At 40.1% G+C, this 22,617-nt stretch overlaps 1 protein-coding gene across 5 annotated transcripts in view; it reads right to left on the bottom strand.

Annotated features, from left to right (window-relative positions):
- The window catches only part of aatkb (apoptosis-associated tyrosine kinase b), a gene marked incomplete at its 5' end in the record, with an annotated part of 86,732 nt that overhangs the window by 14,341 nt on the left and 49,774 nt on the right, over positions 1-22,617 (bottom strand). The window contains 2 exons of one of the 5 annotated variants that reach the window (XM_079660872.1): positions 7,119-7,260; positions 13,316-13,449. In XM_079660872.1, the coding sequence (XP_079516998.1) occupies positions 7,119-7,260; positions 13,316-13,449 (276 nt within the window). The other 4 variants (XM_079660873.1, XM_079660874.1, XM_079660875.1 and 1 more) reach the window with 4 other exon arrangements.

Below are 22,617 nucleotides of genomic sequence, written 5' to 3'. Positions count from 1 at the left end.
AAAATGTAATAGTAGTATGTCCAAAAATATGAAAATAAATATAGTATAATAAGAAATAATTAATTGATATGTCATATTATACTAAGTCAAACTATTTGAAAACAATGAATAGTAGAGTATGTCTTAAACTATGTCAAAATTGAAAATTGTCACAGTATATTACATCATATAGTATTTTGAAAAATGTAATGACAAATTAAAATTATAGTATGTTGAAAATAGTCATTGTATAGTATGTCGAACATAAATAAAAAAAGTCATAGTATCCAAAGTTTGGAAAAATGCCACTGTAGAGCATGTCCAAAAATATGCAAAACACGATACACTATGTATGTTGAAAATAAGAAAAAAGGCATAGTAAAGCAGATTTAAAATATTCGGAAAGTAATAATAACATTTTTGGAAAAAATCTGATCTGTATTGTATGATGGAGAAATATGAAGTTATAGTATAGAATGTGAAAAATATTGTAAAAAGCTCCAAGTAAAGTACGTTGAAAAGACAAAGGCTTCCTGTTGGTTGGAATTCATGCTATCCTTGTTTCATGACTTTAATATTATTAAACGTATAACTTTAAGTGAAAATACACAGACAATTAAACATTTTTGAAACAACACAGAACATTCTGAGATAATTCTGAGAATAACCTCAAAAAACAAAGTGGAAAAAGGATGACCTGCATCTAGAATCTAGCAGAGTATATTTACTTAAATACTTTATCCAGTCCAGTTTTGAAAAAAACGGCATTATATAGAGTCTAATAGTATGTTGAAAATATGCAGAAAAAGGCAGTGTAGTAAGTTAAAAAAAAACAACGTGGTATAAAAAGAAATTGTCGTACTATTTTTTGAGTATGCCTCTATCTACTTCCCTGCTTAACACAATAATGTACTTTTTAATACACTACACACATATTGTCGGCTACTTAACGAGGGGTTTGATTTAAATAAATAAATATATTGCATTTTTATGGAGGTGAATCATAAACCTCAGTAATACAGACCAAAAAATAACACATAACATTGAAAGAACGCACCATATCCAGGATCTTTGGTGGACACCATATATATTCCATTGTCTGTGAAATCGATGGTCATTAACCCTCTCTAACATGGTCACCCAAACATGCCAGTGGATGTTGCTGGTCCATTAGTAAACAAAGTGTATTCTATATTCAGGCCCTGTTCTGTCTGACTGTCCTCCAAAGCCCTGATGCGTCTCTCAGCATCCCCAGATGACCGGAGTCCTTCCTGCCTGCTGAACACGCCTGCCTGTCCGCCTCAGCTCAGTAAAATGAAACGGCTCTTCCCCCCTCACCATCCATCCCTTTTCTTTCTCTCCGTGTCTCCCACGATGACACTTAGAGTCTGGGCCTAGAGGGGGACAAACTGATCTTTGTGGAGCTGTCGTCGCCTTGCAGACTGCAGCACAGTCCAGTCCCTGTGTGTAGGCCATATTGGACACCCCTGTCTCTCTCCCTGGACTGGTCATTCCTTACACCCACTCACCCTCTCTCCAGCGCTAAGCAGAATAACAACCATTGTTTGGATGCGTGGGGAAGCATGGCACCAGTTAGGACCAGTTAGTCGGCACACACTGGGGCTATTATCCACATGCTCTATGACAGAGGAATGAACTGAGTGTTGGCGACAACAACGTCAAGCAATGGATCCCAACCTCTCCCAGTTCCATTGGTATCAGCCAATCAAATGGTCGATATGAGTGGCTATCAGCCTCATTGATGTGGGTCAGAATTTCCCTGCTACACCTTTGGGTTTATGAACAAACCACTTGGTTGAACAGTGAAGGAATATAATTAAAGCATCAAAGAATATAACCCCAAACCAAACACGAATACTTTTGTATATTGTAAATTCTATGCTCTTTCCTGAAGAATACGTTTTCTATGAGTTCTACTGTAACCATTAATTTGCAACATTTATATTCATTTCAGTTTTACATGTAAGAACTTTTAGTTTTTTAGGTTTCACTTCCACTCCACAACCATGCCATCTAGTTACCCTCAAATAATAATAATACTGATGGAACAATGATGAGACTTATTCTGGAGGACTATATTATAATATTGGTTGTGTTTTGTCCATTGCTTAGCAGTTTTTTATTTGGTTTTGGAATAGAAAAGTAAGTAAGTTATGAAACAAGTGATTCATAGAGCCTCATTACAATAATACATTTGTTTTCATGAACTACACTTTCAACACGAATAAAGAATGATATGACAATGGTCTCCCATGTCTGTCTTAACCTGCTAAGTTCTCATATGCCTTTTAAGCCATTAAACTAACTCAATTTCCACCTGACAGCTGTCTGGTCTTTCTAAGCTGTTTGTTGCATCTCTCTCTGTAGAATGCACCTAGCTTAATCGCTATAGTAGACAGGAAGTCTTTAGTGAAATGCCAACGGCTAAATCACTAAGAGTCAAATGGAATTCCCATTATACTCTCCAGTCCAGTGCATCCTATACTTTGCTGAGCTGTCCTTGAACAAATATACACTGATGATGTTTACCCATTTAGTTGTGTAACTCAATTGGTAATGGCAGCATGTGGAGGATTAAAATGTTGATGTATGTATAATGAATGCAGACATAAGAGGAATAGGATGTGTTGGATACATGTATGTCCTCTGACTGGAAGAACATTTCATTGTGTGAGTGTGTGTCAGATTCATCGTTGTGTGTGTAGCTGTTAACATGTCTGAGTGGGTGTGGGCTCCATTACTCTGTGCAGGAACAGCTGCATCAGGGCGGGTCCTGATGGGGACTGGGCCTCGGACTGAGACAAGCTCTTACATTACTGGTGAGTCAATATAGTTAGAGGCACATACAACATCCTAAGAAACACATATAATAAAAGTATGGAAAGTATAAGAGAGGAAAATGTACAAGCTAGCTTCAGTACAGTACAGTATCATAGATTCATTGAGCCATTACATTTCTCACGAATAAAAAAAACACAAATCTGTTTGCCCTTATGATGTCACTGGGTGAGGCAGTCCTGGAGGAGCAATAATGAATCTCTGACCCCGACCACTGTAATACCATATGGTTGCTATTATTCACACGGCATATGTGGAAGGGCCAGTTCAATAAAACCACAGAACATGGTGAGGACATTTTCTCGCACGTTATCAAGCCTTGCAGAATGTTTAGGTTTTGAAATGTCTTAGTCTAATACCTTTCTGATCAATAATTCCTTCTTTATAAAGGAAATTCCCTTTTCCTCCCTTCAATTGACATATTTTTGGTTTTCCAAAGAGGATAAAACTAAATCTACAACAAGGATAGGTTTAGAGAGAAAATATATTCGTTGGGATTTGGGTGAACTTACCTTTATTTTTGTATTATCCAGCTTGTATTATATAGGTTTTTGTGCATGATAATGGTCTTAAAAAAGGCTAAAATCCCAAAGTCTCCTCCAGAGGGAGTTTCTCTCCCACACACTCCCCCCCTGCCTGAAACGCCTCATTGGACTGATCGACATAGTGACATCACTACGGAACACTGGAGCTTCTATTGGCTAGCGCTCCAACCTATTGCACGTGATTAAAACCTGTTCAGCCCCAAAGCCCCCCTCGGCGGGGGCTTCTTTTTTTTTTACGACACTGTGTCTCAGGGCATCTTAATATTTAAGAACCTATTAATGTGTTATACCAGATTAACGGGAAGAATCTCAGCTAAATGACGATAACAATTTTTTTTACCAAAACACAACACAAGTCTCATAAGAAGCATCTAAATGACCCCTGAGCGAAAAATGCTAACGCACTTTGGCACAGAACTCAAGATAAAGATACCCTTATTACTTATCGTAGCTGCACATACAAGATATCCGATTAAAGCTGAGGTTCCACAGATTATTTAGGTATTAGTATCATCACTGAGTGATCCGGACTCGCGACAGGGGAAGCAAACACAGACATCACAACACTTACCTTTACATAGCTTTTACGGGAGATCGTTTCACCGTAGCTGTCAATCTGATCAAAAGAGGTGTTCAATGGCATTACAACGAGAAAAAACGCGGAGGTTGATAATGTTTCTGTGGAATATTTATTTTTAATTTATAATCCATAATTCCATTTTTATGTAAAAATCGGAGAGTAAAAGTTAGCTGCTAATGGTAGCCACCAGAGTTATCGCAGCTTCCGGTTTTGGCTATGCGTCAGTCTCACACACACACATTACCAAATAAGGAGTATGTGGGAGTTCCCCTCGATTCCATTGGCTCTGACGGTTAGAAAGAGATGTCAATCAGCAAAATCGAGCAAGGGGGGCTAGAGATAGCTCAAATCCACCCAAATGACCCCAGAAGTGTTTTCTTTTTGCTAAACCTCTCTAAAAAGGTCAAATTTCACTTTTTTCTTTTGCATCAATCTTGATACAGGGTACTTATTATATATTGTACTTTTGATTACTAAAGCTTTTAGTCTACCATCCCAGCATTCAAGGGTGGTTTTCACTATAAGTAAAAAAAAATTTGGACGGACACAATCATTTACATTTTTTTACTGTGTTCAATCTGAATTTACTTTAAAATAAAAACATATATATTGATTCTGAAACTTCCAAATCCAAATCACAGGTTTAACCTTGCTTTTAGAAAATGGTCATTTGTTCTGGGAATTTCATTTTCGAGCCTGAGACCTGAAAAACAGGCTCGGGCTTAACAGGTTGGGGGCAAACATCTCTAATGCTGCGTTCACATCGGACACGATGCGATGTTTGGGGGCGGCGTGATTACATGTAAAGTCAATGTAGAGATACGGACAGACGCAAATTCGCTCCGATGGCGAGCATGAAGCGGTTGATGCGAATGTCGCGGCGCGATTGAGGCGATTGAAGGGGACTGCGACAACCGCTCAAGTTTTTTTTCAACTCGTGCGTGAAATTCCCTGGACCCGATCTCGCGGTAGACAATCAGCGGTGAGGATCTCAGCCTGCCGTCACTGACGTTCAACACGAAAACATCAGCCGTTAGCTGTTAGCACTCAGAGCTCACAGCTCCTCATATCTGTTCAGAAACTGGACAAAAGTTAAACAACAAACCACAGACTGTCTGTGTCATGGCGAATACAGTCGCTGCCTTATTTATGTCTGTAGGCCGTTGTTGTGAGTGTGGAATGAGCATATACAACGTTAGCTTAGCCTGGTCAATCCGATCTTCATTCAGAAAACAAGCATTTTAAAAGGTTTTTCGCCTGCCATCTGTCTGCAGACTTGTCAAAGCATTAATTCATGGTTTTTACTAACCGGTATCAGTATGCTGTTACTTTGGCATCATTTAGAAACGTGTATTACAATTAAATAACGGTAAAATATGTTCATTTTGTTGTAGTTGGAGCCCCAGAGTCAGCTCGTCTTGTTTGAATGATGCGAGTAAACACAGCTGGCAGCCGTGGTGAAACTTGAGCGATTAGAGCAGAGCGAATATTCGCATTGCGTCCGGTGTGAACGCAGCATAAGCAGTTGACAAATCACAACAGAGTCGGCCAGCTAACCAATCAGAGCAGACTGGGCTCTGATTTCAGACAGAGGGTGAAAAGAGGTGCTGCAGGTAGTATGAGAAAAATAAAGAGCTTTTTGAACATTAAAGCATGGAGACATGTCCCAGTAGAGATACATACTATTATGAACCTGACAATGAGCATAATAGGGTCCCTTTAACTAGCGTGGGTACAACCATATCTGATTAAAAGACAATTCAATTAAACTTGAGATTAGATCTTGACTGATGTCACAGTTGACTGCGTGGGCATGATCCATTAAGACTCACAACACTCCAGTGTCATAAATGTATCAGGCAGCATCAGCCCATTAACGCACAAAAGGAGCATTGTCACAGATTAGCAGAATGAGAGAAAGACGGCGACAGAGTGAGGGAGGAAAGCTCTCACTGGGGTTTTGTGCTCGTGGATGCCTGACATTCCAACAAGCAGCAGTGTAGGCTGGCCGCTGGGACTTTATTACGCAAGAGGCAGATGTTTGTGGGAGAGAGAGGAATCCAAAGAGCACAGAGTCCGTTCTGTGGGGACCTGCAGTGAGGGATTGTGGGATAGGTGGAGACCCAGCTGACCGAGAGCAGCGTCAGGGCGGACCTCACTCCGGGGACACACTTTGACAAACGCCAGATACACGCTCATCGCTCTCACATTACTCTCACACCCTTGAAATGTACTTGCACATGTAAGAGTCTGGCAGTTTTACAGAGTTATTGCAAGGTTTGCATCAGAGTGACGACATAAATTACAAAGCACTGACACACCATCAAAATGATATAATGACTGGATATTCTTTGACCACAGATCCATCTAATATTCCCTTTCAACAGGAGGGATAAAGCCTAAATGCTCTGAAATGTAGCTTGGGGAATTTGAAGATTTCATGAGTGAGAAGAACAAGTTCTCAAACTCTAAATGATCACTTTAACTGTCCCTGAATAATTATTTCCAACTAATAGTCCCATGCTTTTTTTAAATGGGACATATTATGCAAATGTTCAGGTTGATATCTGTATTTAGTGTCTCTCCTGTGACATGTCTCCATGCTTTAACGTTCAAACAGCTCTTTATTTTTCTCATACTGACTGTGCTGCAGCACCTCTTTTCACCCTCTGTCGAAAACCAGCAAGGTTAGCTGTCCAGCTATGTTGTGATTGGTCCACCATCTAGGGATGTGTCGGACATTTCCCGGCCATTAGCATATCAAGCACAATGTGTTGAAATGCTAGCTAATAGCAATGCGAATGTAACATAGTTATAGCACTACTAGAAACTCCCTCTGGAGGGAATTTTGGGATTGTAGCCTTAGCAGACCATTTACATGCACAAGAACCTATAGAACACACTACAAGAAAGGGAAAACCTAAAAAGCATAAAAGGGCCTCTTTAATCTGCACCCTTGCAAATAGAAAACTATTGTTATTGTGTGATTTTCTTCTTCTTTCACCAAAACTACAGCCTGATTTTCTAAAAAATGTTTTAATCTCACATGCTCACGTTTATTTTAATTTTACTTTGGCTGCACCTTATGAGTTTGTTTGAAGTAGATGGAGCCCTAAATGTTAAAATGATCAGAACCAAAGTGAAGCTCCACCCACCTGATCGAGCAGGCTGCTTTGACAGCGGCAGGGACACCTCGGTGAGCGGCAGGATGTAGACGTCCGGGCTGCCCTGGGAGGCCGACGAGGCCAAGGTGGACATGTCTGCATGGTACTCCTCCCCCTCCCCATTCTTGAATTCCTGGAAACAGATGCACGGAACAGGTTGCTTGCATTAGAATGGCAACTAGTAATTTGAAGGCTCAAAATGTGAGGACATGTGAGGAGGAAAAATTCACAAACATGACATAATCTGCCTGTAGAGGCATTGTAGATCATAGCAAATCTACTCCATGCAATATGTAATATTTGACTGCATCAATGTTCATGTAGAAATGAAAAACTCCACCACTGATGGCTGATTTTTTGGCTTGACCGTTGAAGAAGAGCTGAGATAAACTGATGCAAGCTGTCCTGGCTCGCTGCAGGCTCAGTGGAGCACCATAACATAAACAAAGCCCCAAAGATTATTTATGCTAAGATTACATGTTTCTCAATCCTCCACGCCGCAATTAAGCCTGATGGATTTCAGCACTGGGATGCTTTCTGGACGCATTCACAGCCTGCAGTGAATCACTCTCACGCAATGTCATATATTTTAATTTAAAACAATTAAATATCAACAGAATAAGAATATTCACAATTGTATGTATTTGACGGCACTTCTTAAAGCTGTACCCTGATCCAACTTTGACCTTCAAAGGCCAAAAGCTGCACCAAGAAAATATTTATGAATAGGTCTTAACAACTCTGATCAGCAAATTAGGGTTTTACAAGAGACTGTGATAGCCTCATCACACTGATAACTTTGAATAAAGATTTTTAAATGTATAAAGGGTAATGAGTCACTTTGGAAGAAACTACTAAGAAGTTGCATAAAAAAACATAAAGAAACGTTCCAAATTAAATTGAACGTGTCAAAAAAGGTAACATAAATAAGAGGATTTCTTTTGTATGAGAAAAGATGGTTCAAACATTTAAATGCATTCATGTTTTTTTTTCTCTCTTTTGCTCATTTTCCTTACCAAACCTGTATTTTCTACCTTTTAATGGATCAACATCATTGGGTGGAGCAACTTTCCCCAGATGAAAAACGATAATTACTTCTGGAGTGGTGATATGGAGAAGATTAATAATGAGAACAAAAAAGAAATATATAAATGCCAGAACATTATGGTGTTTTTTGTCAGAGTGTGAGTGTGAAGGGTTCATTCTGCCTTAGGAACGCAGGGACACATCACAGGATGCAGCAGAAGGGGGGGGGGGGGGGGGATTTGGCTGCATCCACCGACCGGATGTTAGAATAAAAGTCTCTTAGTTAGAAGCTGGAAAGCAGTGGGGTCCCAACACTGGAAATATGTGACCTGCTGCAGCCCTCTGCAACACACACTCACACACACACACACACACACACACACACACACACACACACACACACACACACACACACACACACACACACACACACACACACACACACACACACACACACACACACACACACACACACACACACACACACACACACACCACACACCCACACACACACACACACACACACACACACACACACCTCAATCTCTCACTTCATCCTGTCCCCCAAGAACGCGAGCACATACACAGTACACACACGTGCAATCTGCAACCCCCCCCTCCCTCCGCCTCAGATCCAAATCTTCACACGGCCCTGCTCGCCCTCCAATTCAACATGTGGTTTTACTCACATCGACACACACACACACACACACACACACACACACACACACACACACACACACACACACACACACACACACACACACACACACACACATTACAATTTGAGACAAAATACTAATTTGGGAAGTTAAAACAGGAGAAGTTTGGCACTTTTGTTTGATAAAACTGAACTTCATTACATTTCATTGTTCATTTAAAAACTGCAACTACTTTGCAAACTCATAGTTATAATGTACAGTATCCTATGTTTATATATGTGTAGTAATGGGTTGGTCTATAACAGAGTATTTCAATTTATTCTGTATATTTTAAATTGGGAATTCTGTATTCGATAGATAGTCTATGTATACAATTCGTTTTTATTTTGTATTATTTTTAAATGTGCAATGCCTCGTGAACATGCTGCTGCAATGAAACAAAACAAATTAAATATAATATAATATAATCCAATCATTAATTTATACATTTTTTTCACAACTCAATAAAAAAAGGTCTTTAAACTGAAGAAAAGTAAACAAATGAACAGATATTAAATAGTGATAGGCAAACAAAATCACTTTCTTACATTTTTACAGATCAACATTTGATTAGTCCTATTTCCAAAATAATTTGATTTCCCTGATGCATGAGCCTTAGTTTTTCTGTGACCCCCAGTTATCTTACCTTTCCTCAGAGTCCACAGGGTGGGATGGCAAGACCCTCAGCTTAGTTTTCAGCATGTCTGTCTCTATCTTTCTCTCTCACACAACCATAAAACACACACACACACACTCAGGGTTCCTATTTGTGTGATGGGAGCAGGGCAGCAGGAGGGTGGTGGTGCCAGGGAGAGCGGCTGCAGAAAGAGGCATCATCTCTGCAGAGAGAGTCTCATTGTTGAGTCCAGGAGAGGAGGAAGAGGAGGAAGAGAGCTGACCACTGACTGTCCCCAGGACTGATAGGGATGGAGGGATGGAGAAAAGGAGTAGCAGGGGGGAGGAAGGAGGAGGAGGAGGAGGAGGAGGAGGAGGAGGAGGAGGAGGAGGAGCGCTATCTCCCAGCTCGCAGGCCAGAGCGGATGGGGTTTTCTCTTGAGGGAGAGGAGGAGAGAAATTGAGCCCCCACAAAAATGTGAGGGACAAAAAAATACAAGTGGGAGGATGGGGGGAGGAGGAGTGGGGGGGTTCACATACTATACATGTGACATCATTCCCCCTCTCTTCCTCTCTCTTTCTCTCTCTCCCAAAAGCCAAAGAACATCTGCAGGGCAGTCCCCTTCCACAGCAATATGGACAACACACACACACACACATTTTTTAGATAACACTTATCATCCTCAATCTGCTTTAATTCATGACCTCTGAACCTGACCTCCACCTTCATAATTATATGCCTTAACCTGAAAAGTTATGGAGCTTTACATTCATTAGGCTTGTTTAACTGTTCATAACAAATCAGAATGCGCATAGAATGAGTAATCCTAAATTGATCACTAAATAACCACTACAAATGATCCTTAAAAAACGAATTGTTGTCCCAAATATTGAACTAATTCCGCTTCTTTTTTGTTGAAGGTCAGATCCATGTTTTCTTAAGGTATTTTAACATATTATCTTGCCCTTTTGCACGGTGGCCGAAAGTGGCAAACGGCCTTAAACACTTACATTAGAACAAAGGCGCTGCACTTGCAAAAAGCGATGCAAGTTAAAAAACACAAATGTGCCAAAAATATATGCAAATGAAGAAACATATTCACTGACTGACTTGACAACTCAGCAGTATTTACTGTATAAACAAAACACTACAAAAAACTACAGTAAAGGGGACACTAAAAAGTGACGAACACAGCTGGGACTGGAGCGCTTGTTGATGTTCAGGATTATAAAGTTGGCCAACTGTCACTATTGGCAGAGTTAGCCTGTTTTTAAATGTTTTACCAGTATATTTGAATTGACTAGGTTAGCTGCGTGAGCTAGCTAGCTAACAGCAGATCTGCAATAATATCGGAAGGAGCCATGTGATCACATTGTTAAAATAAGCCAATAAAACTTAGATTTAAGGTTAGTTTCCAGTGACAGATGAAAGTTGAGAGTTTATTCTAATGTAAGTGTTTAGGCCGTTGTAACATGAGTTGGCCATCGTAGTTTTGGGAGTTTCATTCTCCCTAAACCATACTGAAAACTTCCAACTACAATAGTTATTTCTTTAAAGGATTACTTTGAAATTTGAAAAGTGTTCTTAAGTTATCTGCTCTTTTGCAGGGGTTAGATAAGAAGACAGGTATTCTTAAATGTTGAGCTATTCCTTAAAATGTAAAAAGAATTTGCAAATAAGATGACTTTCATTTGAACATATTTTCAGAATATTCAATCATAGAAATCAGAAAAGGCTTTCAATGCAAACTTTTTACTGCAAACTTTTAAAACTAAAACAAAGTCAAAACCCAGAAACTAGCCCGTTCCAACTGAAAGGATCTCTGGAGGATGTTTTCTCATCTCTCCTTCAGTAAAACACAGAGAATCTTTTCACTCTCGTCTCCTCTTGAAGTTTTTTCTCTTTTCTAAAATTCCCTCTTCCTGCTCTGGGAGAGGCTGTGTCTGATTCCAGATGGGGCCTTGAGGCCGGATGCACTGTGGCCTCATGGGTATGCCCTTCCTCACGCCCTCTCACCCTTTCTCTCCCCCTCCCTCCAAACCCTGGCCCTTTCCCCGGACACACCCCAACAGGTCCGAACTGGGTGGTCCAACGTGCCAAAGACACAAACCAGGCATCATTCACGTTATACAAACTGTATGTGAGGAATAGGCATCCAGAAATGCAAGATGCAGATGTATTCACACACACAAGAGAGGACAGGATGTTACGCAACATGGCCTCTGAAATCAGTACAGCTCTGTGCTTCTGCAGACATTCAAAGTGGAGAGAAAATTGAGGAATGGAGAAAGGCTGAGGATGAATAAAGGGAGAAGAGATGATTGAGATGCACCCAAAGGCATACCTCATTATTAAAACTGTTTTATACAGTATGTCTTTGACTCAGTATAAAAGTTGTCTGACAGGTCTCATTTTTTATTTCTCATCACAGTGTCAATGCGGCAGAAACACTTCTGCAATTTACCATTATCGATTCGACCCGGATACGTTAATTGCTTACATTACGTTGTGACCTAAATATCAAAATGACAGTTGTAATTTAATTGTTGTGCAGGAATATCATCATAGCAGGGGTTTGTTGAGGATATGATTTTTTTCAAACATAAAATGTAACCTCATACCCAACCAACAGTTCAAAACTAAGGGAAATGGAGAATTAATATTTGATATATGGCTATAAGGAAGTGAGTTGTAGCAAAAACAGGAAGGAGATAGCACTTTAGCATTCCCTGCTAGCTATGCAGGTTGTCCGTTACATTTTATTTTTAGTTATTTTCCTCAGTTCTGGAAAATGTTGGGAACAACTCAAGTTACTGGGAAACAAATTGCAGTGTGTCGTTGTTGGTGGTTGTCATTGTAAGCGTGATAGCATGTTGTTGTTAGCATTTAGCTCAAAGCATCCTGCGGCTGTGAGAAAACACTTTTTCTGTCAATCACCTAATATAAAAGTAGTATGGACTATGCTGATTTGGACCACTAGTGGTGGGTACAAGCTTGCAGAGATTATGGGATACGCATTCCTGCCAACTGAGCAAGTAAATGTGAGGCAAGCTATATGACATTCCTCAGTATCAAGTTATTCAGCTATGCTAGTGATAATAGACCAAGAAACACTGCACCAAATGGCAGAGTGGAAGAAGACTAGTAATAAGGCAAGTTTCAAAATGATCCAAAAATCTATGCACAAATGTTTTACAGGGAAATGTTTCAGAGTTCTTTTTTAAAGCAACCATGTTTAAAAAATGGGATTTAGTGAAAAATGATTATAACATAAATAGTTTTTATGCTCGAAAACGCCACAATATAATATGTTTAGGTGAATCAACAGGAACACACAGCCGACCCACAGAAGGAAAGCAGTCACAGATATACTAAACATTTCTGCAATGAAATGCACATTCCCTCAATTCCTCCAACCTACCCACAGAAACACATTCACTACATTCCTTGCTCCCTGTCCCATTTTATCCGGGCCCTGACCCATTTCTGCATGCTGTTCACAAATGGGGTCTACATCAATTACACAGAAGGGTCTCCTGCCGCTACATAAACACAACCTCACCACCTTTATCTGCCATTTTATCTACTTCCCATCAACATCACCAATGGCTGGAAAACTTGTGTACTCAATCTAATGGAAGTCTAATGACAGGCTGAGAGGAACGCTCTGTGTGCGGGTCAATAACATTCATGGGCAAAGACAGAGATAAAGTACGTATCTCCATGCAATACTCCATAAAAACATCAAATGATTGAATGAGTGTGTGTATGAGGTGTGTCTCTATCCCTCATATTTCTTTCATGTTTGATGTAGAGGCTGAGGAGAGCTCCAAGGAGAGGCTCACCTTGAAGCCGGTTTTGCTTTTCTTGCAGCAGAGGCAGGCCAGCATGAGGAAGACGAAGAAGAAGAGGCCGGACAGGGAGATGGCGACCACAGCCAGGGACGAGGACCAAGACAGCTCACTCAGCGGAGCGCCATCTGCAGGACACAGAGTTACACACAGGCAGAACATGAGCACAGGCCTAACACTTATATGACCAGGGTCAGGACAGGAAGGTTACTTTAAAAACGTAAAAAAGTTAATTTTTTTATTTTTTAAATGATTACTTTACGGTACGTTTTGATTACCTCAATATCAAATGCAATGCAAATAAATAAAAGATAAAATAAATAACAATAAGATTTTTTAATGTAGTATGTAAGACAAGAGAACAATGTAACCTTAGAAAATAAGAAACCAAGATATTTAGTATGAACAACTATTTTATTTATAGGAAGACCTGCCTTTCATGAAGCATATTCAGGCAGTAGCCTATACACCAACAATTAAACACATGAGCACATCCTACAGTTTAAAAAAAGCAGAAATAAAATCTGAGCTGACGTAAAAATGCTCCGTTTTAGTTTAATACACACAGTTAAGCTCACACGCACTATTCTATGGACATATAGGTTCACCTTCTGAAATAAAAAGAAATACAATCTGATCCTTTACAACAAACACTATGTGCTCTTTTTAGGTTTTAAATAACACTGTAATCCTGCTAGTTATTCTCAATTTTAGAAATGTAACAGTAATCTGATTACATATTTGTATATAACTGTAAATCTTGTATCCTGATTACATAATCATGTTACTCCCCAAGCCTGTTTATGGCATATGGAAGGAATTAAATTACAACAATAAAAGGACTCTAATCTTATATAAGTAGGTTTTACATCGTATCATTTCCAATGCATTATAGAATAGCTCATGATTTCTCAGGAGAGCTCATATTTCTATTTTGCGATATTCACATGTTTGATTTATAGCTTGCAATAATGTTTCTGCTCCAAATCAAATGCTCTGTAATATAATAGCTGTGTATAATTTACGCAGCACACAATGATGCACTCTGCTCAGAAAACCAGGCTAGAAATGCATTTGTTGATGTATGACCTTTACCCAAACAGAGGCATATGTTATGGCTTTTTCAATTGAATAAATGACATTACTGTGAGAGTAATATGCAAATAAAGATATAGTATATGCGTGCTAATTGTGTGCATTTATTACATTTGGTTTATATTTTTCAGAAGTATATTGTTCTCCCTCTTGGATAGTTAATACGGTTAGTTAAGACTTTACAGTATATAATTAAGTTTGTTGTGATGCCAACTTGTGGGTCTGTTGATATGTTTGTTGTTCATGTTCACTATGATTTGGTATGGTAGTTTTTTTTTTTAATATTTCCCACATTATTTTTACTTTAGAATTAACATAACCATTGTAAAACGTACTGTATTGAAAAGGTTTATAGTTTTTACAAGCAGACTTTTTCTAAAATCCACAGAGCAAACATGTTGGTCATATATTTCTTAAGTTGGTATTTATACTATAAAACTTGAAATAGTTCAGAATGAAATTATCTTTTTGCATTTTCGACCAATTAGCTAACAAAAAAGAAAACAAAATACCAGAAGCAAATATGCTGACATGCAACTGAACACAGTCCTTAAACCACGAGGCAAAAAGATCTATTCTCAACCACACCATTTTGTAACATGTAACCCAGAACTCAAGTCAAAGACATAAAATCCAATAAAACGTTCTAAAAGACACTTAAAGAGGTCTCTGGCTGACTATGATCAACACCTCTCATGTGCCCTGAACGCATCATTCATTCAGCACGATTTACCTCCAAAACAACACATTCTGTGATTTAATTCAAACTGAGATCAAAGTAAAATAATGATACATAATTAATTCAGTTTACCTACAATATTTACACACTCTAGTTCTGCCTCTGAAGCCCCAGAGGGTGTGGATTCCTCTGTTGAGTTTCTTTCCTCAGGCTCCATTTCTTTTTCATTCTGCCGCTCTGAGCCTCAATCTGTTTCAGCACTGCCTATTTTCAGACTTTGAAGGCTTGAATCGTCCTCTATGTGTGAGTGCTGTCCAATTTTATGGGTATTTTTCAGCTGCGGATGATTTTATTTGTTTCATCTTATTCTGCAACGGTTACCACGGAAACAGATTGGACGTACAGCCATGCCTTCAGCTGTAAATCTCTCACACTGATTCCTGCCAACAGCAGTGCCACCCAGCACGCACACACACACACACACACACACACACACACACACACACACACACACACACACACACACACACACACACACACACACACACACACACACACACACACACACACACACACACAAACACTGATCCTCTGAAAGCTGGTGCAACTGGCTCAGTGAGTATCAGGCTCTTAGTGTAATTGGACAGAGTTTGAACATTGTTGTGTAGGAGGCCGGCTGGCTGAATATAGAAAGACAATAGGGAAACAGACACAAAAACATGCACATTTAACAGTGACATGCAAGGTTAACTGGCCAGCTCAGGGGGTTTGTGGAACATGGAGTCCCTAACTGTTGAGTTTTACTCTCAAATAAAAGCAGTGGTCCGTGTCAGAGTGTCCATAAAAAGCACAATATGATGCCACATGAAGCAGAGTGGGTGGAAGTAGTGGAAAAAGCCAGATTGCTAAATCAGTCAACGACCCTTTAGTGCTTTGAAACGTCGTGCAAGGCGATTCAGATTTAATTACTCTTTATTTGTCAGGGGGGTGATTTCAGAGAGCAGAGACATACTCTGGCTCTGTTGTGTTTTATTTCAAACTCCTTCACTTACATATCAGCAGAGCGGGAGAGAGCGACCGGGGAAACGGTTCAGGATTCATATTTGAAGAAGACAGTAAGGTCCATGTGCGGCTAGGCACAATAAAACAGGGCATAAATCCAGCTGTTACACTGTACACAATTATATTACTGCCACGCCCATCATTTTCGTTTTTGTATTGTCAGCAAATGTCCTCTAAAGACTTAAACAAGCAATGAATGTATCGAATTACTCATATTTTATCTAAAAAGTTATATATATTTTCCGCTGCGACAAGAAAAAAACAGAAACTACAGTGCATTCAATTCTACTTTTAATCGTTAAATTAAAACAATCGAGGACATTTTTACCAACGTGCTTTTACTGAAAGCATTATATATTAAACTGAACACAAAGGGTATTTTAAAAATAACTTTGGTTACATTTTAGAGTGCAGTTTTCTACCAAAACACTCTTTTAACTTATTTCAAAAATGCCTCAGTGCACATGTAGTCCTATCCAGGAAACATTCAAAAGACATCAATGAGCCACTCAGTCTCTCTCGTTGACATGTTCCTTCATTACCATGGCCAAATGTTGGTTCAATCCCACATACACACTGGGTAAGGCATCCTATTTCGATTCATCCACATATAGTCCCCAACAGTTGCATTTACTCCTGTTTAAGTTACATTTATTCAGTTGTAACCAATGGGCTTGAGTCCAAAACATATTGATAATGGTTCCATTACAGGGTAGGAAGTTGCAGAAACAAGCTTAGCCCAGAAATTAATAAGATGTCTAGCAGAGAAAGAGAGTATTCATTTTCATCTATTGATGCAGGCTTAGTTATTCAGTTAGTAACCGAATAACTAAGTCATTAATCCTCTCTTTGTAACTAGTTGATGGACCCTTCCCTGGAACACAAACACAAGTTGTTGTTGTTGTTGTTGTTGTTGTTGTTGTTGTCTCCGTGTAAAATCAATGCCATTGAATGCTAACCCTAATGAAATAGAGAGGATTCTGCCTTGTTAGCTGTAAAGAGCCCAGATCCAAAGAGACACATGTCTCCGGATAAAGGCCGTTTAGTTTACAGGACATGTTCCTCCACTGACAGTGAACCTGGACCGACTATTTCTGAGCAGCTGCATCTTTACTCCTTGATGCTAGAAGCTGAAGTACCGTGTAGCTCTCAGCTACTCAGAGGTGGTAGCCATTTTTAGCCTCCCGAGGCAGAGAGCTGATGCACATCCTGATGACTAAGTGATGAAGAGGGAGCGAGCAAGAGAGACAAGAGGAGAGAAGAAAGCATGTGAGAAGGAGGCTGAAGGGCTGTGTACTCTGCAGCCAACCCCCCAGGAGAGCCTCCACAGCACTCAACACGCTAAATACTCAGAGATCTGAAGAGCAGCAGCTTCAAGTCTCACCGAGAGCAGACAGAAAGTGAACACTGAGTCGATCTGACAACACGCATCCCGCTCTGCCTTCACAGAGACAGAGACGGGTGAAATATCATTTCTGCATTTAATGAGGTAGCCCGGCCGCAATCCACTTCAAACACTGATCTACATTTTCTGTGAATAAGGAACAGGTGAAAAAAAGTTAGCTAGAAAAGTCTTTCTCATTTCCCTTTGTTTACCTTTTTGTTTATTGAACAGGTGTTTGTTGTTGTGATACTCATTTGGGACACAAGACACTGCAATGCAACACTACCTCGTGTTCTAAAACATTCACTTGTTCTTCCAGGTGAGCTTATATTTCTCCATTTACTCGTAACACATGATACATGTATTGAAAGAACCTCGAAGTTAACGTGAATGCTTTGAGTGACATTTACAAAATGAGGTCGTGGCACACTCAAGCCACATGTGGCCATAATGAGCATTACAACAACAATCCTTTTTCCCTTGATTGTTTTTAACCTGCAAACTTCAATTGCTCATAAAGGTCCACTAAAATACACCTTTTCAGGTTTATGCAAGTAATTGTGGATACTAGTAGAATATGTTTAAAAACCCTATTCCGCTCACGCTGCCCAATAGCCCCGCCCTCCCGGAAAAGCATAGTCTGCACTTATTGGTCCCCTTTTCCCAGTTTCCTGTCAATGACTCTGCTATCACGCCCTAAATAACATGCTTGGCTGTTGGCTGTACTCTGTGCTTAACAACTTTAATTATTGCAACTTCCACTGCAGATATTTCATTTTTATAAACCAAAAATGTCATACAGCAGATCTGAGGCCTGTAGGCCTACTACGAGGCTGGTTCAACCTAACCTGGGGGGTATACTAGGCTACGAAGCAGGATTTTTGTTTAGCAAGAAAACTCCTCGGATTTCCGGTACTACGAAGCTGGTTCACTTTTTAGCGGGCTAGATCTCCATGGTGACTTATCCTGGAACCTAGTCTGTGCACCGAAGCAGGATAGGTTCCAGGATAAGAGATCAACTCAGCGAAAGCACCACGCCTGCTGACCTATCAGAGCTCAGTGTGCGGAGGAAATAGTTTAAACTGCCGTTGCAGGAAACACGGCCGGCCAAAATCACCGACTGTGTGAACGTGAAAATGAATAGAACATCACCTCCCATCTTCAGAGCAATCTGACTATTATAACATTAGCTTTAAGAAAGCTTACTTAAATATCTGCAACAACATAAGTAACCAGATCAAAGTAACATTAAGTACAGTCCGCGGAATATCACATCATAATGTATCATATATTTCCTTATCTGAGTCAGCTGAGCCGAATCTGGCCGTGCAACACTCACAGTGTCACATACTGTATGCAGAAGTATTATTTTAAGCAACACATTAAGTTGACGAAACACTCAAGACAAATGTAATTCAAGTCAGATCCACTCGTGTCTTAGACGGGGCAGTGATATCATAAACCTGTTAATGTACGCATTCAAACACTTTTTCTTTTACCAGCTGTATTCACCTTGCAGGTGCAACTATGTGGCTTTTATCCTGGATAAAGTGTTTAAGTCATGGATGTTTAAAGTTTAAGTTCTTCATATGTTATATTATAGTTGACTTTTCATTCAGGAAGTATGACGCTGCGCTGTCAGTATGCTTCTTCATGTTTGTGATTGGTCGAATGCTCCAAATACCACCCCTTTCATGTGAACGCGCACCTAACTAGATAGGACACGGCTGGCTTGAGCGATCCACTTGATAACCCCTGTCGTAGTACAGTTTAGCGAGAGCGCGTATGTTTTGGATTAGGCCAACCGGCTAACTCAAACATATCTAGGTTAGGTTGAACCAGCTTCGTAGTACAGGCCTCTGGTCCCGACCAGGTTAGCCGCACAGCATAAGTTACCATGAAGATCTAGCCTGCTAAAAAGAGAACCAGCTTCGTAGGACCGGAAACCCCAATTTTTCCATGAAGTTAGCCGGCTAAGCGAGAATCCTGCTTCGTAGTATACCCCCCTCGGCTTCCATATGCCGGTGATAGTCAGTTCACTTGGGTATCAGAGACCTCGGTCTTTCAGCAAAGGGAATATCTTCGCTCGTGCTCAGCTATCTCACAGTCTTTTTGAGACTATGACAGAACACACAATACGCACCCGCCTCTGTCTGAGCCCCAGCAGTACATCATGCAGGTATGATTCATGGTACTGGTGGCACTTGGCTTGTCAGATAGATTTAAGTGCGGTTGGCATGTAGGACGTCTGGATCAGAGCAGACAGACGGAGAGAGGTGCAAACTCTTAACCCTGTGAACATAATATCCTTGCTATCAGCCTCAATAACTCTGCATCATGATTAAAATACATAAAACACTCACTCTACCATCAAAAAGATGTTTCATTCAGTGTTGGCTTGTATAATTACTTTTCAGGTAGGAATCAAACATCTGAGATCAGTGTGTTGGAATCCTCCATTCAGATGGGCATTAGAGAGCAAGTGCTTGCCAGTTTTGTGCTGCAGTTGTGATCCAGAAGGTTCCCACAGCTCTGGCCGGTTCTCTTCCTGTGCCTGCTGCTCATAACTAGCTCAGGAGAATCTGCAGGAAGTGTAAACAGGGGACAGCTGACATCCTTCACCCATCATAAGCCCTGTTTACTGTCATCGCCACAGCTGAAACGATCTAACTCTCAGCAGAGAGAGGCAAGGCGCCTGAAAGACTGTCAGCTGGACAGATTAACACTGTGATCCCAACAAGGATTTGAATTCCAAAATGCTGTCCAGTATGTTTACTCAACGGGCTAATGTGTCAATATTAGTCTTTCTTTGGACTACTGCCTTTCATATCAGCTGTCAAATAAAAAAATAATAGTACAACAACATCTCAGAAGCATATAAATGACTGGCTTTAACTCTTGAAGGGCGAGTTAGAGCCACATACACACAAATGTTGAAAACTACAAACATTGTAACCGCAGGACCGGGATACAAGGAGAATTCTATATCAGATGCAAATGTGATCTTTAGCGTCACGTAAAGGTCGCCATCCCACACGCTCACACTGCTAGCTTCACAATGTGTCTGTTTGGGGCTCTAACTGAATGCCTCATTTCATGCATTGCCCTTAAAATGTAGTCTTGTAAATGAGTTTTGTGAAGCGTATTTCAAGCTTTGGACTCTTGAGTGCTACAAACAGGAAAGCGATGCCAGCCACAGACTTTGAGAGACAGCACAATAACAGTCTGCTGAGGAATGCTACACATCCTGAGATGTATGCAGTACATGGGTTTTCTTGTGTGTTTATCCCTGTGAGAACTCATTTGACCTTTGAAGATGCAAGGCCAAATTACCATATACCAAAGTGTTTGATGATCATGATTAAACACTTAAAACATAGAAATAAATGAACCAAACCTTCCACATATATGGATATTTTGATTTTCTTTTTTTGCGTAACATAATGAGTTATTATATACAAATAACATCCTGGATATATTTTATTTATTTCCCCCACCAAGGAGGTTATGTTTTGAGCTTGTTTGTATGTCAGCAGGATTAGGGAAAGACTACTGGCCCAATTTTCATCAAAATGTGGATTAAAAGAAAATCGGAATCAAAGGGTAAACTCACACATAATTTTCTCTCTTTGAAAATGTATTTAAGTCATTACAGTTAAAGTGCTGTTCTAAATGTAATGACTGAATAAGGATTGTGTTTTTTTTGTATCGGAGAATAACAGCAAAAACTCCTAAACAACTTTTTATGTTGATTAACAAATGCCAAGCCCAATCATCAGCAGATAAATATTCCATACAAAAACGTAAATGCCTCAATTAACATAAATACAGATTATATACCACATTTTAACAGACGCAAATGATATAATATAAGCACTTTTAGATAGAGCTTTAGAAATATCAAATATGTAGGGCTTCACTTTGTTCTCGGTAAGTGACCTTAAGGGGCTTTACTCCATAAGTAATTGTTCCAGGCCTATTACAATCCACCTTGTGAATGCAAAGGACATTCACAGACATAACCTCAGATTGTATTGCAGAGTTGTGCTGGAAGGCAGGAGGAAGGAATGGATACAATCAGTACATCTCACTGTGGGAAATGCACGAGTGTGTCTGTTTGCCAAACGGTGACAGAGACAAAGCTCCTTCGCTCACAGCCAGCCGAGCGACTGTTTCAAAACTGCTGGGATGGTCAAATAAATCACTGCCCGTCCTCTGCTGGCCTGCAACACTTCTGCTGACACTGCGCTTCTATCAGGCTCTCAGAGAGTGACGGGGACAGGAGGACAACAGGAAGTCATCAGTATTTAAAAAAAACAACAGAAGAGAGGCAGGAGTTGATGGAGACAGGAGGAAGACAGATGGGTGGAGGCGGGGTTAGAGAATCACAAACACATGTGAGCTGCATGGAGCTGATGATCTGGTCCTGAAGAGTCAGGGTGGGGGCCAGAGAGGGGTGAAGATGAGACGGTGCAGTGATCATCTGCAGTTTTCTGAGATGCACGTCTGCTTGGTATGAATATAAACACACCCAAATGTTAGCAAACAGCTTCTGACGTGCCTGACTCGAGGACAGGCTGCAGAACATTCCTTAAAAAATAATCTAGTTTCCATGGTGACTGCTTTCCCTGAAATGTCATTCAGCCCTCCTCCTAATGCTCACAGACGCTGTTCACCCCGACACTGGAGAGGAAAATAACCGACTCTACACTGACCTGAATGAAACCAGCAGCTTTGCATTTTGGCACAACATGGGAAACAACTTAAAGAACAAAACGAGTGAAAATGTATGTAAACAACTTGGTAGCATCATTTGCTGTTTTATTGATCTTAGTCTTTTGGATCATTTAAGTTAATTTTGCTTTGGAGGCTATGGGAGTTTCACAGCACTAACATAATCATATACCTACAAATAAATTCAGCTGATAAGAATAGCAAATAATGAAATGCTTCTGATACGCATTAGATAACGTATTATTTGATTTTCATATTATATGATTATGCACGCATGATTAAACAGACTTTATCTGTTTAATATGTAGAAGCTCGGACCTAACCAACTGCAGTTACAGTTAA

The sequence above is a fragment of the Notothenia rossii genome (assembly GCF_949606895.1).
Source record: "Notothenia rossii genome assembly, chromosome: 11".
Lineage (NCBI taxonomy): Eukaryota > Metazoa > Chordata > Actinopteri > Perciformes > Nototheniidae > Notothenia > Notothenia rossii.
The sequence above is the reverse complement of the archived record's forward strand: the minus strand, read 5'-3'. Positions and strand labels throughout refer to the sequence as shown.